Source organism: Pollachius pollachius (genome assembly GCF_949987615.1).
Source record: "Pollachius pollachius genome assembly, chromosome: 7".
In the NCBI taxonomy this organism is placed as follows: domain Eukaryota; kingdom Metazoa; phylum Chordata; class Actinopteri; order Gadiformes; family Gadidae; genus Pollachius; species Pollachius pollachius.
Window position 1 is genome coordinate 24,041,188 of NC_136940.1, and position 22,386 is coordinate 24,063,573.

Genomic DNA, 22,386 nt, shown 5'->3' on the forward strand with positions numbered 1-22,386 from the left:
ATCTGCAGTAGCAAAAGTGACATAGTGCAGGTTTAGATATAACAGATAAAGAATTTGACTGAGTGGAATAAGTTAAAGGAACCAAACTGAAACAATGCAGTGGTCTCTTTAAAGAAAGACATGAGAACCTAAATGTGAGATCTTTACGCCGAAACGTGAATCAAATAAGGTGCATCACGGTCTCTGAGGTTCAGAGAAGACGTGTTGCTGAGTGTGGTCTACAGGCATTACTTTGCAAAACTCGCATGACCACAATGTTCCCGTCAGACTCATCTGTAAGGTCCAACGTCATCTTCACAAGAGGCCGTATATGTTAACATCTTGGTTATATAAAGAGCATCTCAACCACCTTGTGACACATCACTTTTCAGCGTGCTGCGTGCCATCGTGATGTTTCCCTTACACACAGTCCTCTTTATTGTGCTGGCATGTTCCGTGCAAAAAGGTGAGAACATTTTATAACAATATATATACAGTAATGATCAAATAGATATAACTTTATTTTCTGATTCAGAAAAAACATTAACTCTTTGCTTTGTTTTCATTTTAAGCACTTGGAGAGGAAATTATTAACGGAAAAGAAGTCCCACCAAAATCAATGCAGTACATGGTATCTGTGCAAAACAACGGGAAACATTTCTGCGGCGGATTTCTCATCAGAAAAGACATTGTACTTACTGCTGCCCACTGCGACCTCAAGTAGGTGAAATGTAGAAATGATCAGACAACTACAAGATGTTATTAAATGAGGAGGGGAATATTAAAATATTTGCATTTTGAGAAGTCTTGTAAATTAATGGCTGCTTTCATGATTGTATTCAGAAAGAACACCAATGTGACAGTAGTTCTCGGAACCAATGACCTCCGCAATGTCAACGAGAGAACAATGAGATACAAGGTCGAAAAATGTAAACATCCTGACTTTACAAACCTTTTGTCTGGGAATGACATAATGATATTCAAAGTGAGAACAAACTTTTTCTACTTTATCCAAAATCTTATATTAGTTATTTTGTGTGGATAGGTAGATAGTATACAAAATACTTTGGAATAAATATCTTTCGTATATTTTTTTCTTCCGTACCCTTGAAATTAATAAATGAAATGCTTGTTTGTTTGTTTTTAGCTGTCAAGACCATCAAAAATTAAACCAATTAAACTTCCAAAAAATAATATGAAGATCAAAAATAACACCCTATGCCGTGTAGCCGGTTGGGGTTATACCCAAACCGGTGGCTCTACTGTTGATAAACTTAGAGAGGTCGATGTGGCTTCCATAGACCAGAGGAAATGTCAGCTTAAATGGGCCGAGGTTAAAAAAACTCTCCCAGCAAACATTATCTGTGCAGGTGGATCTACGACAAAGGGTGCTTGTAAGGTAGGCCCATATGTGCAATCATATTTTTACTGAATTCATCTTTTCTATTGAGTGGATGATTCAAGCTCACCTCATGCGTCACGTCTGGACTGGAAACGGAAAAATGGATAGTGCCTATGGAAGTTAACGGAGCTTGATTTTGAAAGTTTTGATTACAATCAGAATCTTTGCCAGAAACCTTTCACGGAGATTCTGATTGAAAACAAAACTTTATCAATTTATCCGACTCACACAAGTGTGTGCGTTTCTGAGGTCCAGGCGTGACGCATGAGGTAGGCGTGACTTAGCCACGCTCTAAGATTTGAATGATTGAATTAATTATTATTTTTGATTTTACAGGAGGACTCTGGAGGACCTCTGGTGTGCAACAAGATGGCTGATGGAATTGTGTCGTTTAACTGGAATAGAAACTGTGACTACCCAGATGTACCTAATGTCTACACTGACATAAAAGAGTTCCTGCCATGGATTAGTGACCCCAACAGAAAATGCAAGAACGATTAGTGTGTATTTTTATATATTCAAGCTAAATGTGCAATGTTGTGTTTTCCAGATTTATTAAAGATGTAGACCGTAGGCTATATAGTTGCATTATATTCCAGTTGTATCAGGCAGTGCTTCTTAACAATATACAATAAAACTTCCTCCGCAGCAAACCCTTTTATTTTCTGACTCAGCATCATCATAGAACACCATTAAAAAGTTCTCAAATAAATGGTTAATGCAATCCATATAAATACATCAGTCAGGGCAAAAATAATCTCAGGCATGGATCTTGTTGTCAAAATAACCAACCCACTTTGCATTGGACTAGGCAGCAAGCCTGTGGAAGCACCAAAACCATTGCTGCCGCGCGTTAACATTATCCAACATCTCCATCTGCTGGATTATCCGGTAAAACTCCATTGTTATGTGTTCCAGAACCACAGTCATATATTCCAATCACCTAGAGTTGCTGGAGCATCACATAAAGTTCAGAGAAATATTCAAGGAAAGATGGACAGTTAAACTTGAGAAATGTTATCCAAAGTCCAAGTCTACATACTGTGGTGATATTTGGCTGCTGGCTATCAGCGAAAGACAAAAATATGAATGCTAAAAGATAGTCTCCGTTCAGGCTACGCATTGTGAATGGAGCGTCGCCGAGTCTAATGGCAGAATACCCTTTTTCTCACTAAGGGCAGAGTACTTTTTTGTCACTCCTGTCAGAATACTCTTTTGTCACTTTGGGCAGAGTACTTTTGTGTCACTAATGGCAGGATACTCTTTTCTCATGGTGCATACGTCTTCACCACACTGGTAAAGTAGCCAACACAAAGAAGGCCTTGTGACATCGTCAACATTAATGACAAAATATAAATTAGTTATATTTTTTTACTTTGTCTTTTTAGGGAGTTCAAACAGTATTTGACTCATAGCTAAATACTTGAATAATTATATTTGTTGTAATTGCAAACAATAATAAATCGGAAGAAGAACAACGGTATGACCTTTGGTGATTCAATGACTCCGGCCATTTGATAAGTTCCCTCAGGTGTAGTCCTATGATTGGGAGCCAAGCAGCGGGTCTGGGGAACAGAATACCAATTTGACCGGTTCCCAAAATAGACCATGTCATATGAAGCAAACTTGAGAAACTTGTCTCAAAACCACTTTGCTTAATAGTCACAACTAGGAAACATAGGACCCTTTGTCATGTTCCATCACGTGTCATATATATCATCTGGCCATAGGACCGCAGGGAACAAGGGCCCTTTGTCATGTTCCATCACATGTCAAAAATATCATGGGGACATAGGACCATAGGAAACATCGGACCATAGGAAACCCAGGACACATAGGACCCTTTGTCATGTTCCATCATGTGTCATATGAGCCTCCTCAGACAACAGCAGCCTGCTATGAGGAGCCACTAGCGAGGACCAATCCCAGACCTTGGACAAGGAACTGTTTAGAATGGTATAGGCAGGCTATTGGCAGGCTAGTTGTTGGGTATGTTGGCAATAAAATCAAGAGAATAACACTAGGCGTTGTTCTTATTGAGGCAATAATAAAATTGTATAAGATTGGTTTGTTCAGATTTCAAACTATCTCTAACATTAACATGATACAAATATATACAATTCAACAGTAGAAACTGGTGAGCTGAACTCATAATAGAGGGGGACAACATGTAGCAATGCATTGATGCCTATGAGTATGCCTGATTTGTGGATGTGTCTATTTTATTCTTGGGACACTTTCTAGTTAAATGGAGTAAATATCTGCAGTAGCAAAAGTTACATACTGCAGGTTTAGATATAACAGAAAATAGAATAAAGAAAAAAGAATTAAAGAATATAAAGAATTAGACTGAGTGGAATAAGTTAAAGGAACCAAACTGAAACAATGCAGTGGTCTCTTTAAAGGAAGACATGAGATCCTAAATGTGAGATCTTCACGCCGACACGTGAATCAGATAAGGTGCATCACGTTCTCTGAGGTTCAGAGAAGACATGTTGCTGAGTGTGGTCTACAGGCATTACTTTGCAAAACTCACATGACCACAATGTTCCCGTCAGACTCATCTGTAAGGTCCAACGTCATCTTCACAAGAGGCCGTATATGTTAACATCTAGGGTATATTAAGAGCATCTCAACCACCTTGTGACACATCACTTTTCAGCGTGCTGCGTGCCATCGTGATGTTTCCCTTACACACACTCCTCTTTATTGTGCTGGCATGTTCCATGCAAAAAGGTAAGAACATTTTATAACAATATATATACAGTAATGATCAAATAGATATAACTTTATTTTCTGATTCAGAAAAAACATTAACTCTGTTTTCATTTTAAGCACTTGGAGGGGAAATTATTAACGGAAAAGAAGTCCTGCCAAACTCAATGCAGTACATGGTATCTGTGCAAAACAACAGGAATCATATCTGTGGCGGATTTCTTATCAGAAAAGACATTGTACTTACTGCTGCCCACTGTGACAACAAGTAGGTGAAATGTAGAAATGTTCCGACGTATGCAATTAATGCTCGGAGGGAAATATTTGAATCACACATATTTGTATGGGAATGTATGTGTATCCAAGATATTAATAATTTGATATTTAATTTGTTATTCAGGGATTTGACAGTTGTTCTGGGAACGAATGATCTACGCAAGGTCAAGAAAACAATGAGATACAACGTTGAAAAATGCAAACACGCAGACTTTGACAACATTTCATTGGCGAATGACATAATGACGCTCAAAGTGAGAACATACTTTTCCTACTTTTATCCAAAATCTTATATTTGTTATTTTGTGTAGATATGTAGATGTATACAAAATATTTTGCTTGTACAACTAAATGTTTTATTATTTCTTCTTTTCCTCCGTACCCTTGAAATCAATAATTGTAATGCTTGTTTGTTGGTTTTTAGCTGTCCAGACCATCAGAAATGGAACCAATTCAACTTCCAGATGACAAAATGGATTTAAAAAAAAACACCCAATGCCATGTAGCCGGATGGGGTTCTATCAAAACTAAGGGCCCTAATGTTGATAAACTTAGAAAGGTCAAAGTGGATACTATTGACTGGACGACTTGTCAGCTGAAATGGGGTGGAATACTCCCAGCCAAAACTATCTGTGCAGGTGGATACAGAACGGAGAAAGGTTTTTGCCAGGTATGTGGATTCCATTAAGCATAAGTCCACCCTGCTAACAGATTCTTTGGGTGAATTATTTAGTGTTTTTCAGCAGGATTCTTGTTGTTGGAATAGTATAATTTGAAAACAAGCATACCATAGATTGAAACAAAACCTTTCAATTGATCTTGACTCTCATACAAGTGTGTGCGTTTCTAAGGTCCAGCCGTGATGCATGAGGTTGGCGGGACTTAGCCATTCTAAGATTCTCAGGGTGACTATGATTCATTATTTCACAGGGTGATTCCGGAGGACCTCTGGTGTGCAACAAGATGGCTTTTGGAATTGTATCGTTTAATAACAACGGTACCTGTGACTTGCCAGACATACCTAACATCTACACTGACATAACAAAGTTTCTGCCATGGATTAATAACCCAAAGGGAAAATGCACAATTAATTAGCGTGTATTTGTATATATTAATTAATCTAAATGTGCAATGCTGTGTTTTGTAGATTGTTTGAAGATGTAGACTGTAGGCTATAGAGTTGCATTATATTCCAGTTGTATCAGGCAGTGCTTCTTAACAATATTCAATAAACTTCCTCCACAGCAAACCCTTTTATTTTATGACACAGCATCATCATAGAACACCATTAAAAAGTTCTCAAATAAATGAATAATGCGATCAATATCAGTCACGGCAAAAATTAATCTCAGGAATGGGTCTTGTTGTCAGAATAACCAACCCACTCAACCAACGGCTGAATGGGTTGGTTTGCATTGGACTAGGCAGCAAGCCTGTGGAAGCACCAAAACCATTGCTGCCGTGCGTTAACATTATCCAACATCTCCATCTGATGGATTATCCGGTAAAGCTCCATCGTTGTGTGTTCCAGAACCACAGTGATATATTCCAATCACCTAGAGTTGCTGGAGCATCAAATAAAGTTCAGAGAAATATTCAAGAAAAGATGGACAGTTGAACTTGAGAAATATGTTATCCAAAGTCCTAGTCTACATTCTGTGGTGATCTTTGGCTGCTGGCTATCAGAGAAAGACAGAAGTATTAATGCTAAAGGAAAGTTTCCCTTCAGGCTACACTGTGTGTATGGAGCGTCGCTCAGTCTAATGGCAGAATACCCTTTTTCTCACTAAGGGCAGAGTACTTTTTGTTACTCCTAACAGAATACTCTTTTGCAGTATTATGTGTCACTCCTGTCGGAATACTCTTTTGTCACTAAGAGCAGAGTACTTTTATGTCACTAATGGCAGGATGTTATTTTTTCATGGTGCATACGTCTTAACCACACTGGTGGTAAAGTAGCCATCACAAGGAAGGCCTTGTGACATCATCAACATTAATGTCCAAATTTAAATGAGTTATATTTTTTCACTTTGTCTTTTTAGGGAGTTCAAACAGTAGTTGGCTTATAGCTAAAGACGTGAATAATTATATTTGTTGTTATTGCAAACAATGATAAATCTGAAGAAGAATAAAGCTATAAACTTTGGTGATTCAATGACTCCGGCCATTTGATAAGTTCCCTCAGGTGTAGTCCTATGATTGAGAGCCAAGCAGCGGGTCTGGGGAACAGAATACCAATTTGACTGGCTCCCACAATAGACCATGTCATATTAAAGAAACTTGAGAAACTTATCTCAAATGGTTTAACATGAGGTATGAGGTCTAGCAGGAAGTGGAAGGAAGTGAAACTAGAGCAGACTTCCTGATGTCTAGAAGGTTTATAATTTGTAGGTTTTATAACGTTGAGCAAAGGTCCACATCTGGGGTACACAAAGAGCATCTCGACATCCTCACGCTGTTGTTTATCACCGTGATGTATCGCTTACTCAAACTCCTCTTTATTGTGCTGGCATATTCAGCGGTACAAGGTAGGAATATTTTAAAACAATTTGAATCATTCTTTAATAAATAATAGATTACAGTGTATTTTTGACCGTCAAATGACTTAATTAATATTTTTAATGGATTCAATAATTAACTGAATTTGGTCGAATTATGAAATGTATGTTTGGTTTATTTTCTGGCTTAACAATACAAGTGACAATTGTTTTTGTTTTTCCGTATAAGCACTTGGAGGTTCAATTATTAACGGGAAAGAAGTTTCAGAAAATTTATTGCCATACATGGCTTATGTGGAAGACATTGGGGGACATTACTGTGGTGGATTTCTAATTAAAAAGGACATTGTACTTACTGCTGCCCACTGTGACTTCAAGTAGGTGAAATCTAAAAATCATCCGACATGCAAGTGGTAATTATTGCTGGGAGGGAAATATTTGAATCACACATATTTGTATGGGAATGTATGTGTATGGACTCCAAGATTTAATACATTTATATTTAATTTGTTATTAAGGGAGTTGACGGTTGTTCTGGGAACCAATGACCACCGCAAGGTCAACAAGAGAACAATGAGATACAACGTCGAAAAATGTAAACATCCTGGCTTTATAAACGTTTTGTCTGGAAATGACATAATGATGCTCAAAGTGAGAATTCATTTTAAAGTTTCTTATCATGTATATGATGCAACATGTCCAACAAACATTCATTGGTATATTAATATGCTCCACACAGTACCTTGAAATCAATTCATTGTTTGAATGTTCCTAGCTTTCAAGACCCACCAAGATTCAACCAATTCGCCTTCCAAATAAGAGGACCAAGAGAATCAAAGACAATGCGGAGTGTTTTGTAGCCGGTTGGGGCATCACTGGACGCCGTGCTAGGAACTCTAAACTGAGAGAGGTCGATGTGTCTACTATCAAACGGAAAACCTGTGAGAAGGCATGGCGTAATAAACTGCCAGCCGATATTATCTGTGCAGGTGGATACAGAACAAAGAAAGGTTTTTGCCAGGTATGTGAATTCTATTAAGCATAAGTCCACTTTGCTAATTGATTCTTGGGGTGAATTATTTTGTGGTTTTGATTTTTTTCAGGGGGATTCTGGTGGACCTCTTGAATGCAACAAGATGGCTGTTGGAATAGCATCATTTAACAACCATACCTGTGACTATCCGGATTTACCTAACGTCTACACTGACATAGCAAAGTTTCTGCCATGGATTAATAACCCAAAGAGAAAATGCAAGAATGATTAGTGTGTATTTTTATATATATTCAAGCTAAATGTGCAATGCTGTGTTTTGTAGATTGTTTGAAGATGTAGACCGTAGGCTATATAGCTGCATTATATTCCAGTTGTATCAGGCAGTGCTTCTTAACAATATTTAATAAACTTCCTCCACAGCAAACTCTTTTATTATCTGACTCAGCATCATCATAGAACACCATTAAAAAGTTCTCAAATAAATGGTCAATACGATCAATATAAATACAGTCAGGGCAAAAATAATCTCAGGCAAGGATCTTGTTGTCATAATAACCAACCCACTCAACCAACGGCTGAATGGGTTGGTTTGCATTGGACTAGGCAGCAAGTACGTGGAAGCACCAAAACCATTGCTGCTGGCGTTAACATTATCCAACATCTCCATCTGCTGGATTATCCGGTAAAGCTCCATCGTTATGTGTTCCAGAACCACAGTCATATATTCCAATCACCTAGAGTTGGTGGAGCATCAAATAATGTTCAGAGAAAGATTCATGATCAGATGTAAAGCTGAACTTGGAAAATTTGTCTACATTCTGTGGGTATCTTTGGCGGCTGGCTATTAGCAAAGATCAAAGTATGAATGCTAAAGGATAGTTTCCCATCAGGCTACGCTTTGTGTATGGAGTGTCCCAGAGTTAATGGCAGAATTAGATGGCTACACTACCCCACTGGTGGTAAAGTAGCCAACACATGGAAGGGCTATTAACTTTGTCAACATCAGGCGCGGTTCTAGGTTCTGACTTTTGGGGGGGCTCAGCGCCCAGGAAGCCACAGGGTTAGCTGAATCTCTGAAGCTAAGCAGGTGTGGGCTTGGTTAGCACTGGATGGGAGACCAACTGGGAGCACTGGGTTGCTGCTGGAAGTGGTGTTTGGTGTTGGCCAGTAGGTGGCACTCTTCCCTCTGGCCGAAAACATCATTCCCCGATGCCCCAGTGCAGTGACGGGGACACTGTGCTGTGGAAGGTGCCGTCCTTCGGAGGAGACGTAAAACCGAGGCCCTGACTCACTGAGGTCATAAAAGATCCAAGGGCACTTATCACAAAGAGTAGGGGATTCCCCGGTGTCCTGGCTAAAACTGCCCCTACCAGGCTCATTCAATCTGGCCCCCTAATCATCCCCCTGAATAATTGGCTTATTCATTAATTCCCTCACTCTCCACCTCAAGCTGGTGCATGATGAGCGTTCTGGCGCTGATTGGCTGCCGTGCATCCCCCAAGTGGGTGCTACACACTGGTGGTGGTGAGTGAGGTCCCCCCTTTCACTGTTAAGCGTCTTTGAGTTTCCAGAAAAAAAGAGGCGCTATATATATATTTCTCTGAACTTTATTTGATACTCCATCAACTCCAGGTGATTGGAATATATGACTGTGGTTCTGGAACACATAAAGATGGAGTTATTTCTGGATAATCAAGCAGATGGAGATGTTGGATAATGTTAACGGGCGGCAGCAATGGTTTTAGGCTATATCAATTCAATTAATTATTATTGTTATTATTATTATTATTATTATTATTATTATTATTATTATTATTATTATTATTATTATTATAATCGTAGATGTGATTTCCTGCATTGTGCTGCATTTTAGAGTGACATGGTGGAGATCCTAAATTTATTCTGGTGGGGGGTAAATCTATCTAGGGTCTATCGATCCAACATATTGTACATTTTTTAACAGTCTCAGTTAAACTCATTCCAGAGGAAAGGATTAAACACATTTTGGCTAGTCTCTAGCTCTTAAAGGATAAATAAATTGTTTATAACTCAACCTTTTTATCTGAGTTATAGACAACACTGTTGTAAATGTAGTATTATGTATTATCCATGATTTAACTTTTTTGTCCTGTCCAAGATTATGTGACCTTTATTTTCTTTGTTACTATGCTGTTGCATGTTTAAGCCAATAGATGGCAGTTTGAGCTAAATAATGCAGTTCTAAAGGGATGAAAAGAAAAAAAGATGTGAACTATGATAACAAATTTGAGCTATATTCAATTTCCTTTGGGTAATTTTCACTAAAAAATGACCATATTTTCCCCTTTTTTGTGTACTTGCACATTTACTGAAACATGTTGTGTTTTGAGCCCACCAAAAGAAGGTCTCGCTTCGCCACTGGTCAACATTAATGTCCAAATATAAATGAGTTATATTTTCTTTTTGTATTTTTAGGGAGTTGAAACTGTATTTGCCTAATAGCCAAAGACTTTAATAATTATAATTGTTCTTATTGCAAACAATAATAAATCTGAAGAAGAATAAAGCTATGAACTTTGGTGATTCAATGACTCCGGCCATTTGATAAGTTTCTTCAGTAGTCCTATGATTTGAACCCGAGCAGCGGGTCTGGGGAACAGAATACCAATTTGAACGGTTCCTACAATAGACCATGTCATATTAAGCAAACTTGAGAAACTTGTCTCAAAACCACTATTCTTAATAGTCACAACTAGGAAACATAGGACCCTATATCATGTTCCATCACGTATCATATAGATTAGATTTATTTAATTTCCTTGTTCAACAGAGTTAACAATGAAGTTATGTTTAGAGCATCACCACCACCACTGGCATACAAGCACCTGATAGTATACATAACCCACTATAAAGATAGATCCCCCATATGCTATAGTATATAAATATATTAATAATGAATAATAATAACAATAACCCAAAAGTGCTAGTGCAGTTGAAATGTCAACAGTCCAGTCATAGCTACAATTTGTGAGAGGAAAGAGAATGAGAATGCAGCAATGCAAGTCCATTCCATAGTTATTGTGATGTGTGAGTGTAACGAATGAGTGGTAAGGATGGGGGGGGGGGGGGGGGGGAATAGAGGCTGTTGGTCAGTCTGTTGGTCCTGGAGCGGATGGAACGGTATCTTCGTCCAGAGGGCAGTTGCTGGAAGAGATGCTGGGTGGAACTGGTCCTGTAGGATGTTGTTCACCCAGCGTAGGCAGCGGGAGGTGAAGACTGCGGAGATCTCTGGGAGGCTCATCCCAATGATCCTCCCCGCAGCCTTGACCATTCTGTGCAGGGCCTCCTTTTCTGCCCTGGTGCAGCTGGAGAACCAGTAATCCGTAGGTGAGTACGCTCTCTCCTGCGCAGTGGTAGAAGTTGACCATCAGTCCCTGGGGAAGTTCTGCCCTTTTAAGTTTCCGCAGGTAGAAGAGGCATTGTTGTGCCTTACCCATGGCAGAGGTGATGTTGGTCCTCCAGGACAGGTCGTCGGCCACAGTCACGCCCAGAAACGTGAAGTTGGACACCCTCTCTACCTCCTCCCCTCCGATTAGGAGTGGAGAGTGGCTGAGGTGTCTGGCCCTGCGGAAATCGATGATCACTTCCTTGGTCTTGGTGGTTTTGAGAACCAGGTTGTGATCACTGCACCACTCGACCAGTCTCTCGGCCTCCCTCCTGTAAGAGGTCTCATTTCCTGTGATGAGGCCAAGTACTGTTGTGTCGTCAGCAAATTTTACTATGAGGTTAGATGGAGAAGAGGAGCAGCAGTCGTGAGTGAAAAGAGTGTAGAGAAGTGGGCTGAGCACGCAACCCTGAGGGGCCCCGGTGTTCAAGGGCAGGGTGGGGGAGACGTGCCAATCCTGACATGTTGTGTGCGGTGTGTTAGAAAGTCCAAAATCCAGTTGCATAATGTGGTGTTCAGGCCAAGTTTGTGTAGTTTGCTGTGTAGCTTGTTTGGCAGGAAAGTGTCAAAGGCTGAACTAAAGTCAACAAAAAGGAGTCTCCGATATGTGTTCCTGTGCTCAAGATGTTTTAGTAGATTGTGTAACACAATGGCAATGGCATCCTCTGTTGACCTGTTCTTCCGGTAAGCAAACTGATTATGATCTAATGATGGAGGTATGGAGGCTTTAATGTGTTTCATGACCAGTTTCTCAAAGCATTTTGCAACGATAGAGGTAGGTGCCACAGGCCTGTAGTTGTTCAGACCTGCAACATTTGGTTTCTCGGGAACCGGGACTATTGTTGCTGCCTTGAGACATCCTGGGACCCAGGATGAGGCCAGAGACAGGTTAAAGATGGTGGTGAGAACTGGAGCTAGTTCAGCCGCGCAGTCCTTGAGCATCATTAGGACATAGGACAGCAGGAAACAAGGGCCATTTTTCATGTTCCATCACGTGTCAAAAATATCATGGGGACATAGGACCATAGGAAACAACCGACCATAGGAAACCAAGGACACATAGGATCCTTTGTCAGTAGTAGTAAAAGTTAAATAGTGCAGATTTAGATATAACAGATAAAGAATTTGACTGAGTGGAATTGGGTAAAGGAGCCAAACTGAAACAATGCAGTGGTCTCATTTAAAGGAAGGCATGAGGTCCTAAATGTGAGATCTTCACGCCGACACGTGAGTCAGATAAGGTGCATCACGGTCTCTGAGGTTCAGAGCGGACGTGTTGCTGAGTGTGGTCTACAGGCGTTACTTTGCAAAACTCGCATGACCACAATGTTCCCGTCAGACTCATCTGTAAGGTCCAAAGTCATCTTCACAAGAGGCCGTATATGTTAACATCTAGGTTACATTAAGAGCATCTCAACCACCTTGTGACACATCACTTTTCCACATGCTGCGTGCCATCGTGATGTTTCCCTTACACACACTCCTCTTTATTGTGCTGGCATGTTCAGTGCAAAAAGGTAAGAACATTTTATAACAATATATACACAATTATGATCAAATAAATGATATACGAAAGATTATTATTGATTGGGAAATTACCAATAGTGCAACAGTAATCTACATTATCCCAAAATGTACCGTACATATTATAATGTATATGTTTGTGTATAGCTTTATTTTATACCTTTACTATCTCCGTTTGTTTACCCCTCTCTCTCTCTCGTTCTTTGGAATTTTTTGTTTCAACTCCTCAGATTGTCTTTCTTTCGTGTCTCTGGCTGAACCTAGATGATCTCACTCAGGTTAGGAGGCCCGTCTGAAACCGACACAGCAGAAGAGAGAGGGAGTAGGTCGCAGGTCAAGAAAAGCAGATGTGTGGTTTTTTGTTTTGGAAAAAAGAGGCAGACTTCAGTTTACTATCATTTTCCACTCAAACTAAGTCGGAGTGGGATTTCTGTGAGGTGGACAAGGTGATGCCGAGCCTATGACATCTGGCGTTTGACGCAATGTACCCATCAGGCATTCAATTCCCATATCAGATGAAACTAATGATTTAAACGACCAGTTCTCGGTGGTGGACCCCGACACACACACACACACACACACACCCACACACACACACACACACACACACACACTCCACCAGCTCAAAACCTCCTCCCACCGTTTCTACAGCTTTCACTAGAAGGTCGGCTACTGTAAGTACTCCCTTAGAGAAGACAAGTTTTTATTGCAAGAACAGTGGTCACTTCATTGCCGATTGCCCTGTCTTGAGTAAGAAACAAGAGTCTTATAAGCCTGTTGCCTTACTAAAAACGGTGAAAAATTGTGCCATCACCCAAAACATGGACCAACCCGCTCAAAAGAGTGAGCTGCCTGGTTCTTCGTCTTTCCTTATGGATGGTTTTGTTTCTCTTGTCACTGATCCTTCAACCAAGCAACCGATTAAGATTCGGAGAGATAGTGGAGCTTTTCAGTCTTTGATTCTACAGGACCTCCTACCGTTTACTGACCAGTCTAAGTTGGGTTCCAGTGTCCTCGTCCAAGGGTTTCGGAGGGGGGGGGGGAGTATCTGTCTCTGCCTTGCATAACCTTACACTTGAAACTAGTCTTGTTTCTGGGGAGGTAGCTGTAGCGGTGTGTCCAAGCATTCCCATTAAAGGGGTGTCCTTCATCTTGGGAAATGACCTAGCCGGTGGTAGGGTGCTTGCGGCTCCTGAGGTTGTTCCTTTTCCTTTAGTGTCAAAACGCCCAGATGATCTTGAGAAGCAATACCCAGAAGCATTCCCTGTTTGTGTTACTACCCTTGCCATGTCAAAGAAGAAGAAGAAACAAGACAAAGAAGCTGATTCTGATATTGCACTGTTTGACACATTTTTGGCGAAGGGTGACATGTTGGGAAATGTTTCCCTCTTGCGACGAGCTCAAGTGTGAGCAGGGGAGAGATACAACCTTATCTTCTCTTTTTGACGAGGTTGTTCCTGATGATGAGATGACAGCTCTTGTCTTGTTGCTATTTTGTAAACAATGGTGTGTTAATAAGAAAGTGGGCTTCTCCGAAACTGTCCTGTCATGGTGATTGGAGTAATGTGTTTCAAGTGGTAGTGCCAAGTGTCTATCGTCAGGATGTCTTGCAGTTGGGCCATGATCATTGTCTTGCTGGTCATATGGGGATTAAGAAAACTTTAGACAGAGTGCTGAGACATTTCTTTAGGCCTGGTGTGAAATCTGATGTTGCTGAGCATTGTAGAACATGTCATGTGTGCCAAACTATTGGTAAGCCCAACCAGAAGATTTCCCCAGCTCCTTTACATCCTATCCTTGCCATAGGAGAGCCTTTTGAGCGTATCTTGATTGATTGTGTTGGTCCCCTTCCTCGTACCAAATCAGGTAACCAGTACTTATTGACAATCATGTGTACGGCTACCCGGTTTCCTGACGCTATCCCTCTACGTAGAATCACCGCTTCAGCCATTTCCAAGGCCCTTATTAAGTTCTTTACAGTGTTTGGCCTGCCAAGAGTTATCCAGACCGACCGGGGTTCGAATTTTATGTCCCGTGTGTTCTCTCAGGTTCTCCAGCAGTTGTCTATTGAGCACCAGACTTCATCTGCTTGCCATCCAGAGTCTCAAGGAGCCCTTGAGCGGTTTCATCAGACCCTAAAGTCCATGTTGCGAGCCTACTGTAAGGAGTTTGAGAGAGATTGGGATGAGGTAACCCCTTTGCTCCTCTTTGCAGCTAGAGAGGTCACTCAAGAGTCCCTTGGCTTTAGTACAGCTGAACTGGTGTTCGGTCATACTGTGAGGGGCCCTTTGAAACTATTGAAAGAGAGATGGTTGGCAAACCAGTCCCCCTCCACAAATTTGCTAGACTTTCTTTGTCATTTTCGGTCAAAGCTTAACAAGGCATGTGAGCTGGCGAGGCAGAACTTGAGGACGGATGAAGGGGTGGTATAACCAAAGGGCAAAGCATCGAGCTTTCTCTCCTGGTGACAAGGTGTTGGTGCTGCTGCCACTTCCGGGGTCTGCTTTGCAAGCTCGATTTAGCGGTCCATATGTGATTGGGCGTCGGGTTGGTGAGTTGGATTCTTTGATAAAGACTCCAGAACGAAAGCGTAAAACACGTCTCTGTCATGTTAATCTGTTGAAACAGTACTGTGAGAGGAGCCAGGCTGGGCTTGGGTGTGAAGACGGTTGCTGTCCTGAGCACTTCGATTCCTGTGGGTGAAAAGGACATTGAAGGTGTTGTTGAATGTGGGGTCTCTCGTGCTAGGCTTCCAAACTCAGAAATCGTAGCCAATTCGGAGGTCCATCTGTCTTATCTAGAGTCATCACATCGGTCCGACGTTATTGAGGTTATTTGTAAACATCCTGCCCTGTTCTCTGATGTGCCTACTTGTACAAATGTTCTCCAGCATGACATTGATGTCGGGGATGCTGCACCTATTAGGCAACACCCTTACAGGGTAAATCCTGACAAACGCCAGCTGATGAGTAAAGAAGTGGATTGCATGTTACACCATGGCATTGCAGAACCTAGTGCTAGCCCATGGAGCTCCCCCTGTTTGGTGGTTGATAAGTCACATCGCACACCTCGTTTTTGTACTGATCTTCGCAAGGTAAACTCTGTCCCAAAGCCTGATTGCTATCCTCCTGACAGAGTAGGGTCTGCAGCTTTCGTCACTAAGTTAGACCTCCTCAAAGGCTACTGACAGGTCCCTCTTACTCAGAGAGCTCGTGAAATCTCTGCCTTTGTGACTCCAGATGACTTCTGTCAGTATACAGTTATGGCTTTTGGAATGCGAAATGCACCTGCCACATTCCAGCGGCTTGTTAACCTGGTGTTAAAAGGGGTTGCAGATTGTGAAGCATACCTTGACGACATTGTTATTTATAGCTCCACCTGGTCTCGGCACATAGCTCAGGTGGAGGAAGTGTTTGGTAGGCTGGCTGCTGCCAATTTGACTGTGAACCTTGCCAAGTGTGAGTTTGGACAGACGACTGTGACGTACCTAGGGAAGGTTGTTAGGCGGGGGGAAGTCTGTCCTATTGGCACTAAAGTAGAGGCCATTTGCTGTTTCGGCGTTCCTACTTCTCGGCGTGAGCTGAAACGGTTTCTTGGCATGGCAGGTTATTACAGAAGTTTTTGCAGGAACTTTGCTACTGCGGCTGCCCCCTTAACTAGCTTACTTAGCCCAAAGGTCCATTTTGTTTGGACAGAGATGTGTCAGTTGGCATGTGAGAATCTGAAGGTCCTGTTGGTTAGTGCCCCAGTCCTGGCTGCCCCTGACTTTAAAAGGCCATTTAAACTGGCTATCGATGCTAGTGATGCTGGGGTTGGTGCTGCCCTACTTCAAGACGACTCGTTAGGGGTTGAGCATCCCGTTTGTTATTTTTCAAAGAAGTTTGACATTCATCAGAAGCATTATTCTACAATTGAGAAAGAGGCCTTGACCCTTATTTCTGCTCCGGACCATTTCGATGTGTATGTCTCTTCCAGTCAGGTCCTGGTGGTCTACACCGACCATAACCCACTTGTGTTCATCAGCAGAATGAGGAACTCCAACCACCGGCTGATGTGATGGAGTTTGTTTCTGCAGGGCTTTAACCTGGAAATGAAGCACAACCGTGGAAGGGACAATGTGCTCGCAGATGCCCTTTCAAGGTTGTGAGTGTCAGAAGCATATGTGATACAGCTTTTCATTTATTTTGTTGTTTGTTTGATTTTGTGTAACTTGGCGATTGCCTAGAACAACAGTTTGGAGGGGGAGGGTGTTATGTGCAGATCTGCTCCCTGTTTTGCAGTGCTCCTGGAGCTCCTCCTTCAGCCCCTCCTTCTCCTCGTTACCTGGCACCTGCTGTTGCCTTTAAAGCCTGGGAGGCTTCACTCACTCTGGGGGCTCCAGCCAGGGCCAGCAGCATGGTCCCCATTCACCAGTTTGATTAACCTTTGCTACAATAAACCCAGTTTTCTTATATTCAATCCTTGTTTGTCTACTTCATGTTACTTCCCTCGAGCCGGGTCGTAACAACACACACACACACACACACACACACACACACACACACACACACACAATGCCTATTTATCTAAATGGCCCAGTTTAAGTCATTTCTAAGTCGTTTATGATCAATAGTGGTTCACGGTGGACCTGACTAGAGACTTAAGTATATAACATTAATCAGGTGGAAAGTCCACTTTATTTAAATCACTGACCTTCAACCAGGTGCAGACGAATGCGCTGTAAGCTATACCATGGGTAAAGCTTCACAGGCACAGGCCACTCCCAGAGGAATGGCACATTAAACATCTGACCTGGAACCAAAATATTACCCATGATTTGATCCACAAACATATTAATTCGAGCTTGAACGCCAATTTTTCGTGTTGACACATCTTTCCTAGCCGTCTAGATTTATAAAAACAAACAGGGAGGAAACATGGCAGGGCCAAGCGGAGCAGCACCTGCCCTCCTCACACTTTATGTTTCGTTGGCTGACAGGCTCCAGGACTCACGTCCTGCTTAGTCCACATGCTCGTGTTTGAGCAGCAAAAGTTGCCCCGACCAGTAGCTACAGTGGCTCCTACAGCGCACTCCTAACTCATTAACATTTACATTCAGGGCATTTAGCAGACGCTTTTATCCAAGGTGACTTACAATGAGTACATTTATCAGAAGAAAGAGAAACAACAATTTATCGCTGTTGGTAAAGTAAGGATGTTCATAGAACCAAGTGGCAAGCACTAACAATTATTAGGTTAACTTATTCCCTGTTTACAACAAAAAAAACTCCTGTCACTTCCATTCTCCAGGGCTGTTGTCTGACACAGTCCTTTGCCATCGTGATTGTGTGGCAGACAGACAAACAAACGTTGGTGTTTGACACCAAGATCTGTCTGCCTTGTTCTGGGTGTTGTGTGGTATTTTCTCTTGACACGCTTGTCGCGTTGAGAGTGAAGGAAAGTTGGAGGGAGGGAAAAGAATGAGGGATGGGCGGGGGGGGGGGGGGGGGGGGGTATGGGGGGAGGAGGCAGGATTGATGAGACAATGTTATCTTCCTCCATTGAGATCTGCTTCTTCGTGAGTGCTCCAAAAGGGAGCTCCGATGATCTGATAGGAGGCCATGGCAGGGAGCCTTTGAAGACGACAATGGGAGAGTCAAGCTGGGAGGCGTGTCCCAGAGAGAGATACGTGGACATGAGTAATTAGTCTCTATTCAGAAGAAGCCAGCGGCAGGACCCTAGGGTCATCCACATGATATCACCCCCTTCTGTGTGCCTCTATACACATAGCGAGAGAGAGGGAGGGAGAAAAACAGAGGGAGCGGGCAAGTCTAATAACGGTGACTAAAACCAGATCAAGCGAGCCACATGCAGACCAATATGGGATTTACTACAGGTGCCCGGAGGAGACAATTAGCCCGGACGCTTGCCAGCGCCTTCATGACTGAAGTGGTCTAAAGGCTGCTTATGTGGGCTTACTCTCTGCGTCCCTCAGTAAACACGGGCCATCACTAGGACGCCGTGTTGTTACAGTGCGTACAGCTGGAGCGAGGGAAGAACCTCTACAGTTGCAGACTAACAGTGTCTGCGTAACGCCCAAACACAGAGTGTTTGGGCGGGTGTCGGGTATTCGAAGCAGACGGATCCTATGCAGGCGAGGCCAGCATTGTTATGCAGGAGGGCAGAGGATGAGAGGGCCCACCGAGTGAAAGGAGTTACTTCAGCGTCACGCTCAAGTCTTTTCTGGGGCAGGATTCCCTCCGAGGCTGTGGTTGACTTGTGCAGGCGGCCTGAAAGCAGGACTCCACATCACACCTCTTGTGATCATAGCAGCAAAAAGAACAAAAGCATTACCATCCCTGCTTTTGCTACTATGACAACAAGAACCATAACGACTTCTACTACTACTGCTATGACTACATGCTATGACTTTCAGTATTACTCCTTTAAATTTACCACACGATGCCCATGGTCTTGTGTCTTGACAGACACTTGAGGTCTTAAATGGAATAATGCATCATTCACTGCCATCCTCACAACACTGTCTCTCGCGGGGTTCAAAGTCAGGAGAGAGAGAGAGAAAGAGAGAGTAAAGCCCAGAGATCTATAGACGCATAGGGGTCACAAAATGATCCGGCACCAAAACATGTGTATGTGTGTGTATGTGTGTGTGTAAGGGGGATAACTATCTGCCCCCCCCTCACCCCCCATGATCAGAAAGGTCCAGAAACAGGGGGTTCAGAGTGCTGTGATCAATCATGCCGGTACACCTGGTGGATGGTACCTGTGGGACGGGATAGCATGGCAAGCTTGAGAGGATTTCTTCTACTGTCAAAATAGATAGCAGCCCGACGGACCACGACAAAGAGCCTGCTGCTCTCTCCCCCGCCCCCTCCCTCTCTCTCTCTCCGCCCCTCTCTCTCTCTCAAAGTCTTTGCGTGCCATCTTCCAATTGTTGTACACACATGTAGGCTTTTTTCCCCCTGCTAAAGCCGCCACCTCTCTTTGTGTGACTCAGACACACAATGCGTCGCGGTGCACCTCAGACATGTGGCGTCTAGTGCCTGCTTCTACATTTCGCTTAACACAGAGAGAGAGATCAGGGAGTTAATCAGGGGGTTAATCAGGGAGCTGCGATCGATCGCCGAGCACAGATAAGCTGAGTGGATTCACTTGATGCGGTAAACCGAACAATAGGGCGTACTTCAACCCTCAACTCCTGAATCCCCCTTTTAAACACGAACGAGATATGAAGTGATGACAGGTCACTATGGCGATGGTATCTCGAAGAGGTTGTATTTATGGAATGAGGATAACCGTAGAGTGGGGGGGAATGCACACCTGATCAGTACGATATCCAACAGCCCTCTGGTCTGACTCTCCCCCTCCCCCCCCTGTTCCAGGTTAAATACAGCCCCAACTGCAAGTTCAAGGAGCGCATCGAGGAGAACGGCTACAACATGTACTCCTCCTCTCCGCGCTGGAAGCAAGGCGGCAGGCAGATGTTCGTGTCCCTCAACAGGCGGGGGAAGCCACAACGGGGTCACAAGTCTCTCAGGAGACACCCTTCCACCCACTTCCTGCCCATGCTCCTCTCGTAGCCCGACTGAACTTTAGCCCGGCGGATCTGGTCGGCTGAGCGCCGCACCTCTCGCTAGTGTCGCAGTAGTGATGATGAAGGTTGTCCTACCGTCTATCGTTTTATTCTTTCCTCCTGTGTCTCGTACGTAAGTAAGTAAAATCTATTCATAAGGCACATTTAAAAACAGTTTTCACTGGCCAAAGTGCCCTACATGGTGCAAAAAAGTATATAAAAGAACGCATACCACATCTAGACAGTACAAGAAAAACATAAAAATAAACAACATATCACAATAAGGGAGGAAAGGCCATGGAGAAGAGGTGTGTTTTGAGCCTAGATGTAAAAATGGTGACGGAAGGAGCCTCCTAATTGAAGGCGGCAGTTCGTTCTAAAGGCGGGGGGCAGCCACAGCAAAAGCCCTGTCACCCCTCTGTTTTAAAGACTTCTGTTTTGTCATTGTTAATTTGGAGGAAGTTACTTACCATCCAAACTTTTACCTCCTCATGGCAGTCAAGGACGGTCTGGAGCGAGTCTGCAGATCTGAGAGGAAGGTATAATTGCGAGTCATCGGCATGAAAGTGAAATGAGATGTTATGCTTCCTGATTATATTACCTAGAGGGAGCATGTATAGGCAGAAGGGGACAGGGCCTAAAATGGACCCCTGGGGGACCCCACAGGACACAGGGGCAGAGGTTTGAGGAGAACTGGTCGATAGACAATGTGAAAGACCTATTGCTAAGATAAGAGGAAAACCATTTAAGAGCTGTGCTACTTATACCAACCCACTGCTCTAGGCGCGACAAGAGGGTGTTGTGGTCGACAGTGTCAAAGGCGGCACTGAGGTCTAATAAGAACAAAATGGCATTTTCTCCAGAGTCTAGAGTGAGGAGCAGGTCATTCTTTACTTTCAACAAGGCTGTCTCAGTGCTGTGACGTGATTTAAAACCTGATTGGATGGGTTCCAAAATCTCGGTATGGTTTGAAAAGGGCAATAGTTGTGATAAAACCACCTTTTCCAGGATTCTGGAAATAAAACGTAATTTTGAGATAGGGCGGTAGTTTCTTGGACATTTTGCATCCAGGTTATGTTTTTAAAGCATTGGCTGGACAACCGCGTGCTTTAAACTTGCTGGAACTAAACCCCTGGTCAGGCAAGAGTTGAGGTCGAGGATGACCTGAATAGTTGGGCTGATGGAGTCAAAGGCGTCTTTCATTATTTGGGAGGGGACAGCATCGTTACGAGAAGTTGAAGGCTTCATGACGCTAACAATGTCCCTCAGTTCCTCTAGTGACACTGGTAGGAAATGGTCAAAAAGAGCTGAAGGCCTAACGCCTAAGTGATGCAGGGGAGTTACTGGTGATGAGGGGGTGAAAGACGTGTACGTTTGTTTGCTGTTGGTAATATGTACGTGTGTGTGTGTGTGTGTGTGTGTGTGTGTGTGTGTGTGTGTGTGTGTGTGTGTGTGTGTGTGTGTGTGTGTGTGTGTGTGTGTGTGTGTGTGTGTGTGAGTGAGTGAGTGAGATCACATCACAGTCGGGGTTGGTATATCAATGTTTTAAATATTTTTTTTCCATTGACCACCTTTTAGTAAAGAAAAAAAAGGTCTAATGATATGACATTATCCAATATTATAGAGTTACAGTGAACCTGAGGTTTTTTTCTGTCCAATACTTTTGTTTGTTCTGTATTCAAAATATATTCAAACTTGAACATAGCCTCAGTTGGATTCAGCATTCAGAATCCGTTCTGAAAGACTATAAGATTGTGACGATCAGAGTGTGTGATGAATCGAGCTTTCCAGGCTCGACATCAGCAAAGAGTGATCTTTTATCCGCTACGAACGATCGATCACGATCAACCAGAAGATCCTTCGGTCTGCATCATCCGAATAATCAAATCAATCCCTAAGCGGTAGGGAAAGCTCCAACACACACAGCGATCGGAGGATGCCAGAGGAGACAGCGGAGACCACTGCAACTGCAAACGTTTCCCAACGTCACCACTCGGAATA

General features: G+C 42.9%; 2 protein-coding genes and 1 long non-coding RNA gene across 4 annotated transcripts; all 3 read left to right on the forward strand.

Moving 5' to 3' along the window:
* The first annotated feature begins 345 nt into the window (after window positions 1–345).
* On the forward strand, window positions 346–2,792 carry LOC307078646 (granzyme G-like). The gene is made up of 5 exons (XM_079740572.1): window positions 346–445; window positions 552–699; window positions 823–964; window positions 1,127–1,378; window positions 1,718–2,792. The coding sequence occupies exons 1-5, from the start codon at window positions 391–393 to the stop codon at window positions 1,880–1,882; spliced, it is 762 nt and encodes a 253-aa protein (XP_079596698.1). The 5' UTR covers window positions 346–390; the 3' UTR covers window positions 1,883–2,792.
* Window positions 2,793–3,966: 1,174 nt separating this feature from the next.
* LOC307078649 (duodenase-1-like) lies at window positions 3,967–8,276 on the forward strand. Of its 2 annotated transcripts, none has more exons than XM_079740576.1 (5): window positions 3,967–4,117; window positions 4,217–4,364; window positions 4,497–4,626; window positions 4,797–5,042; window positions 7,974–8,276. In XM_079740576.1, the coding sequence occupies exons 1-5, from the start codon at window positions 4,063–4,065 to the stop codon at window positions 8,133–8,135; spliced, it is 741 nt and encodes a 246-aa protein (XP_079596702.1). In that variant the 5' UTR covers window positions 3,967–4,062; the 3' UTR covers window positions 8,136–8,276. The 2 variants fall into 2 exon arrangements, with proteins under 2 accessions (XP_079596702.1, XP_079596701.1); XM_079740575.1 differs by lacking the exon at window positions 7,974–8,276 and adding an exon at window positions 5,303–6,522.
* LOC307078651 lies at window positions 6,755–7,786 on the forward strand. Its single transcript, XR_013812002.1, has 4 exons — window positions 6,755–6,900; window positions 7,100–7,247; window positions 7,389–7,521; window positions 7,646–7,786. It is a non-coding gene; the product is annotated as an uncharacterized lncRNA (long non-coding RNA).
* Window positions 8,277–22,386: the final 14,110 nt, after the last annotated feature.

Excerpts from the sequence above, each read along its gene's own strand:
- LOC307078649 (XM_079740575.1), top strand. The coding sequence starts at position 4,063 with ATGTTTCCCTTACACACACTCCTCTTTATTGTGCTGGCATGTTCCATG. Across the intron at positions 4,627-4,796 it reads ATGACATAATGACGCTCAAA|CTGTCCAGACCATCAGAAAT; the intron begins GTGAGAACATAC and ends GTTGGTTTTTAG. Across the intron at positions 5,043-5,302 it reads CGGAGAAAGGTTTTTGCCAG|GGTGATTCCGGAGGACCTCT; the intron begins GTATGTGGATTC and ends ATTATTTCACAG.
- LOC307078646 (XM_079740572.1), top strand. The coding sequence starts at position 391 with ATGTTTCCCTTACACACAGTCCTCTTTATTGTGCTGGCATGTTCCGTG. Across the intron at positions 446-551 it reads GGCATGTTCCGTGCAAAAAG|CACTTGGAGAGGAAATTATT; the intron begins GTGAGAACATTT and ends TTTCATTTTAAG. Across the intron at positions 1,379-1,717 it reads CGACAAAGGGTGCTTGTAAG|GAGGACTCTGGAGGACCTCT; the intron begins GTAGGCCCATAT and ends TTGATTTTACAG.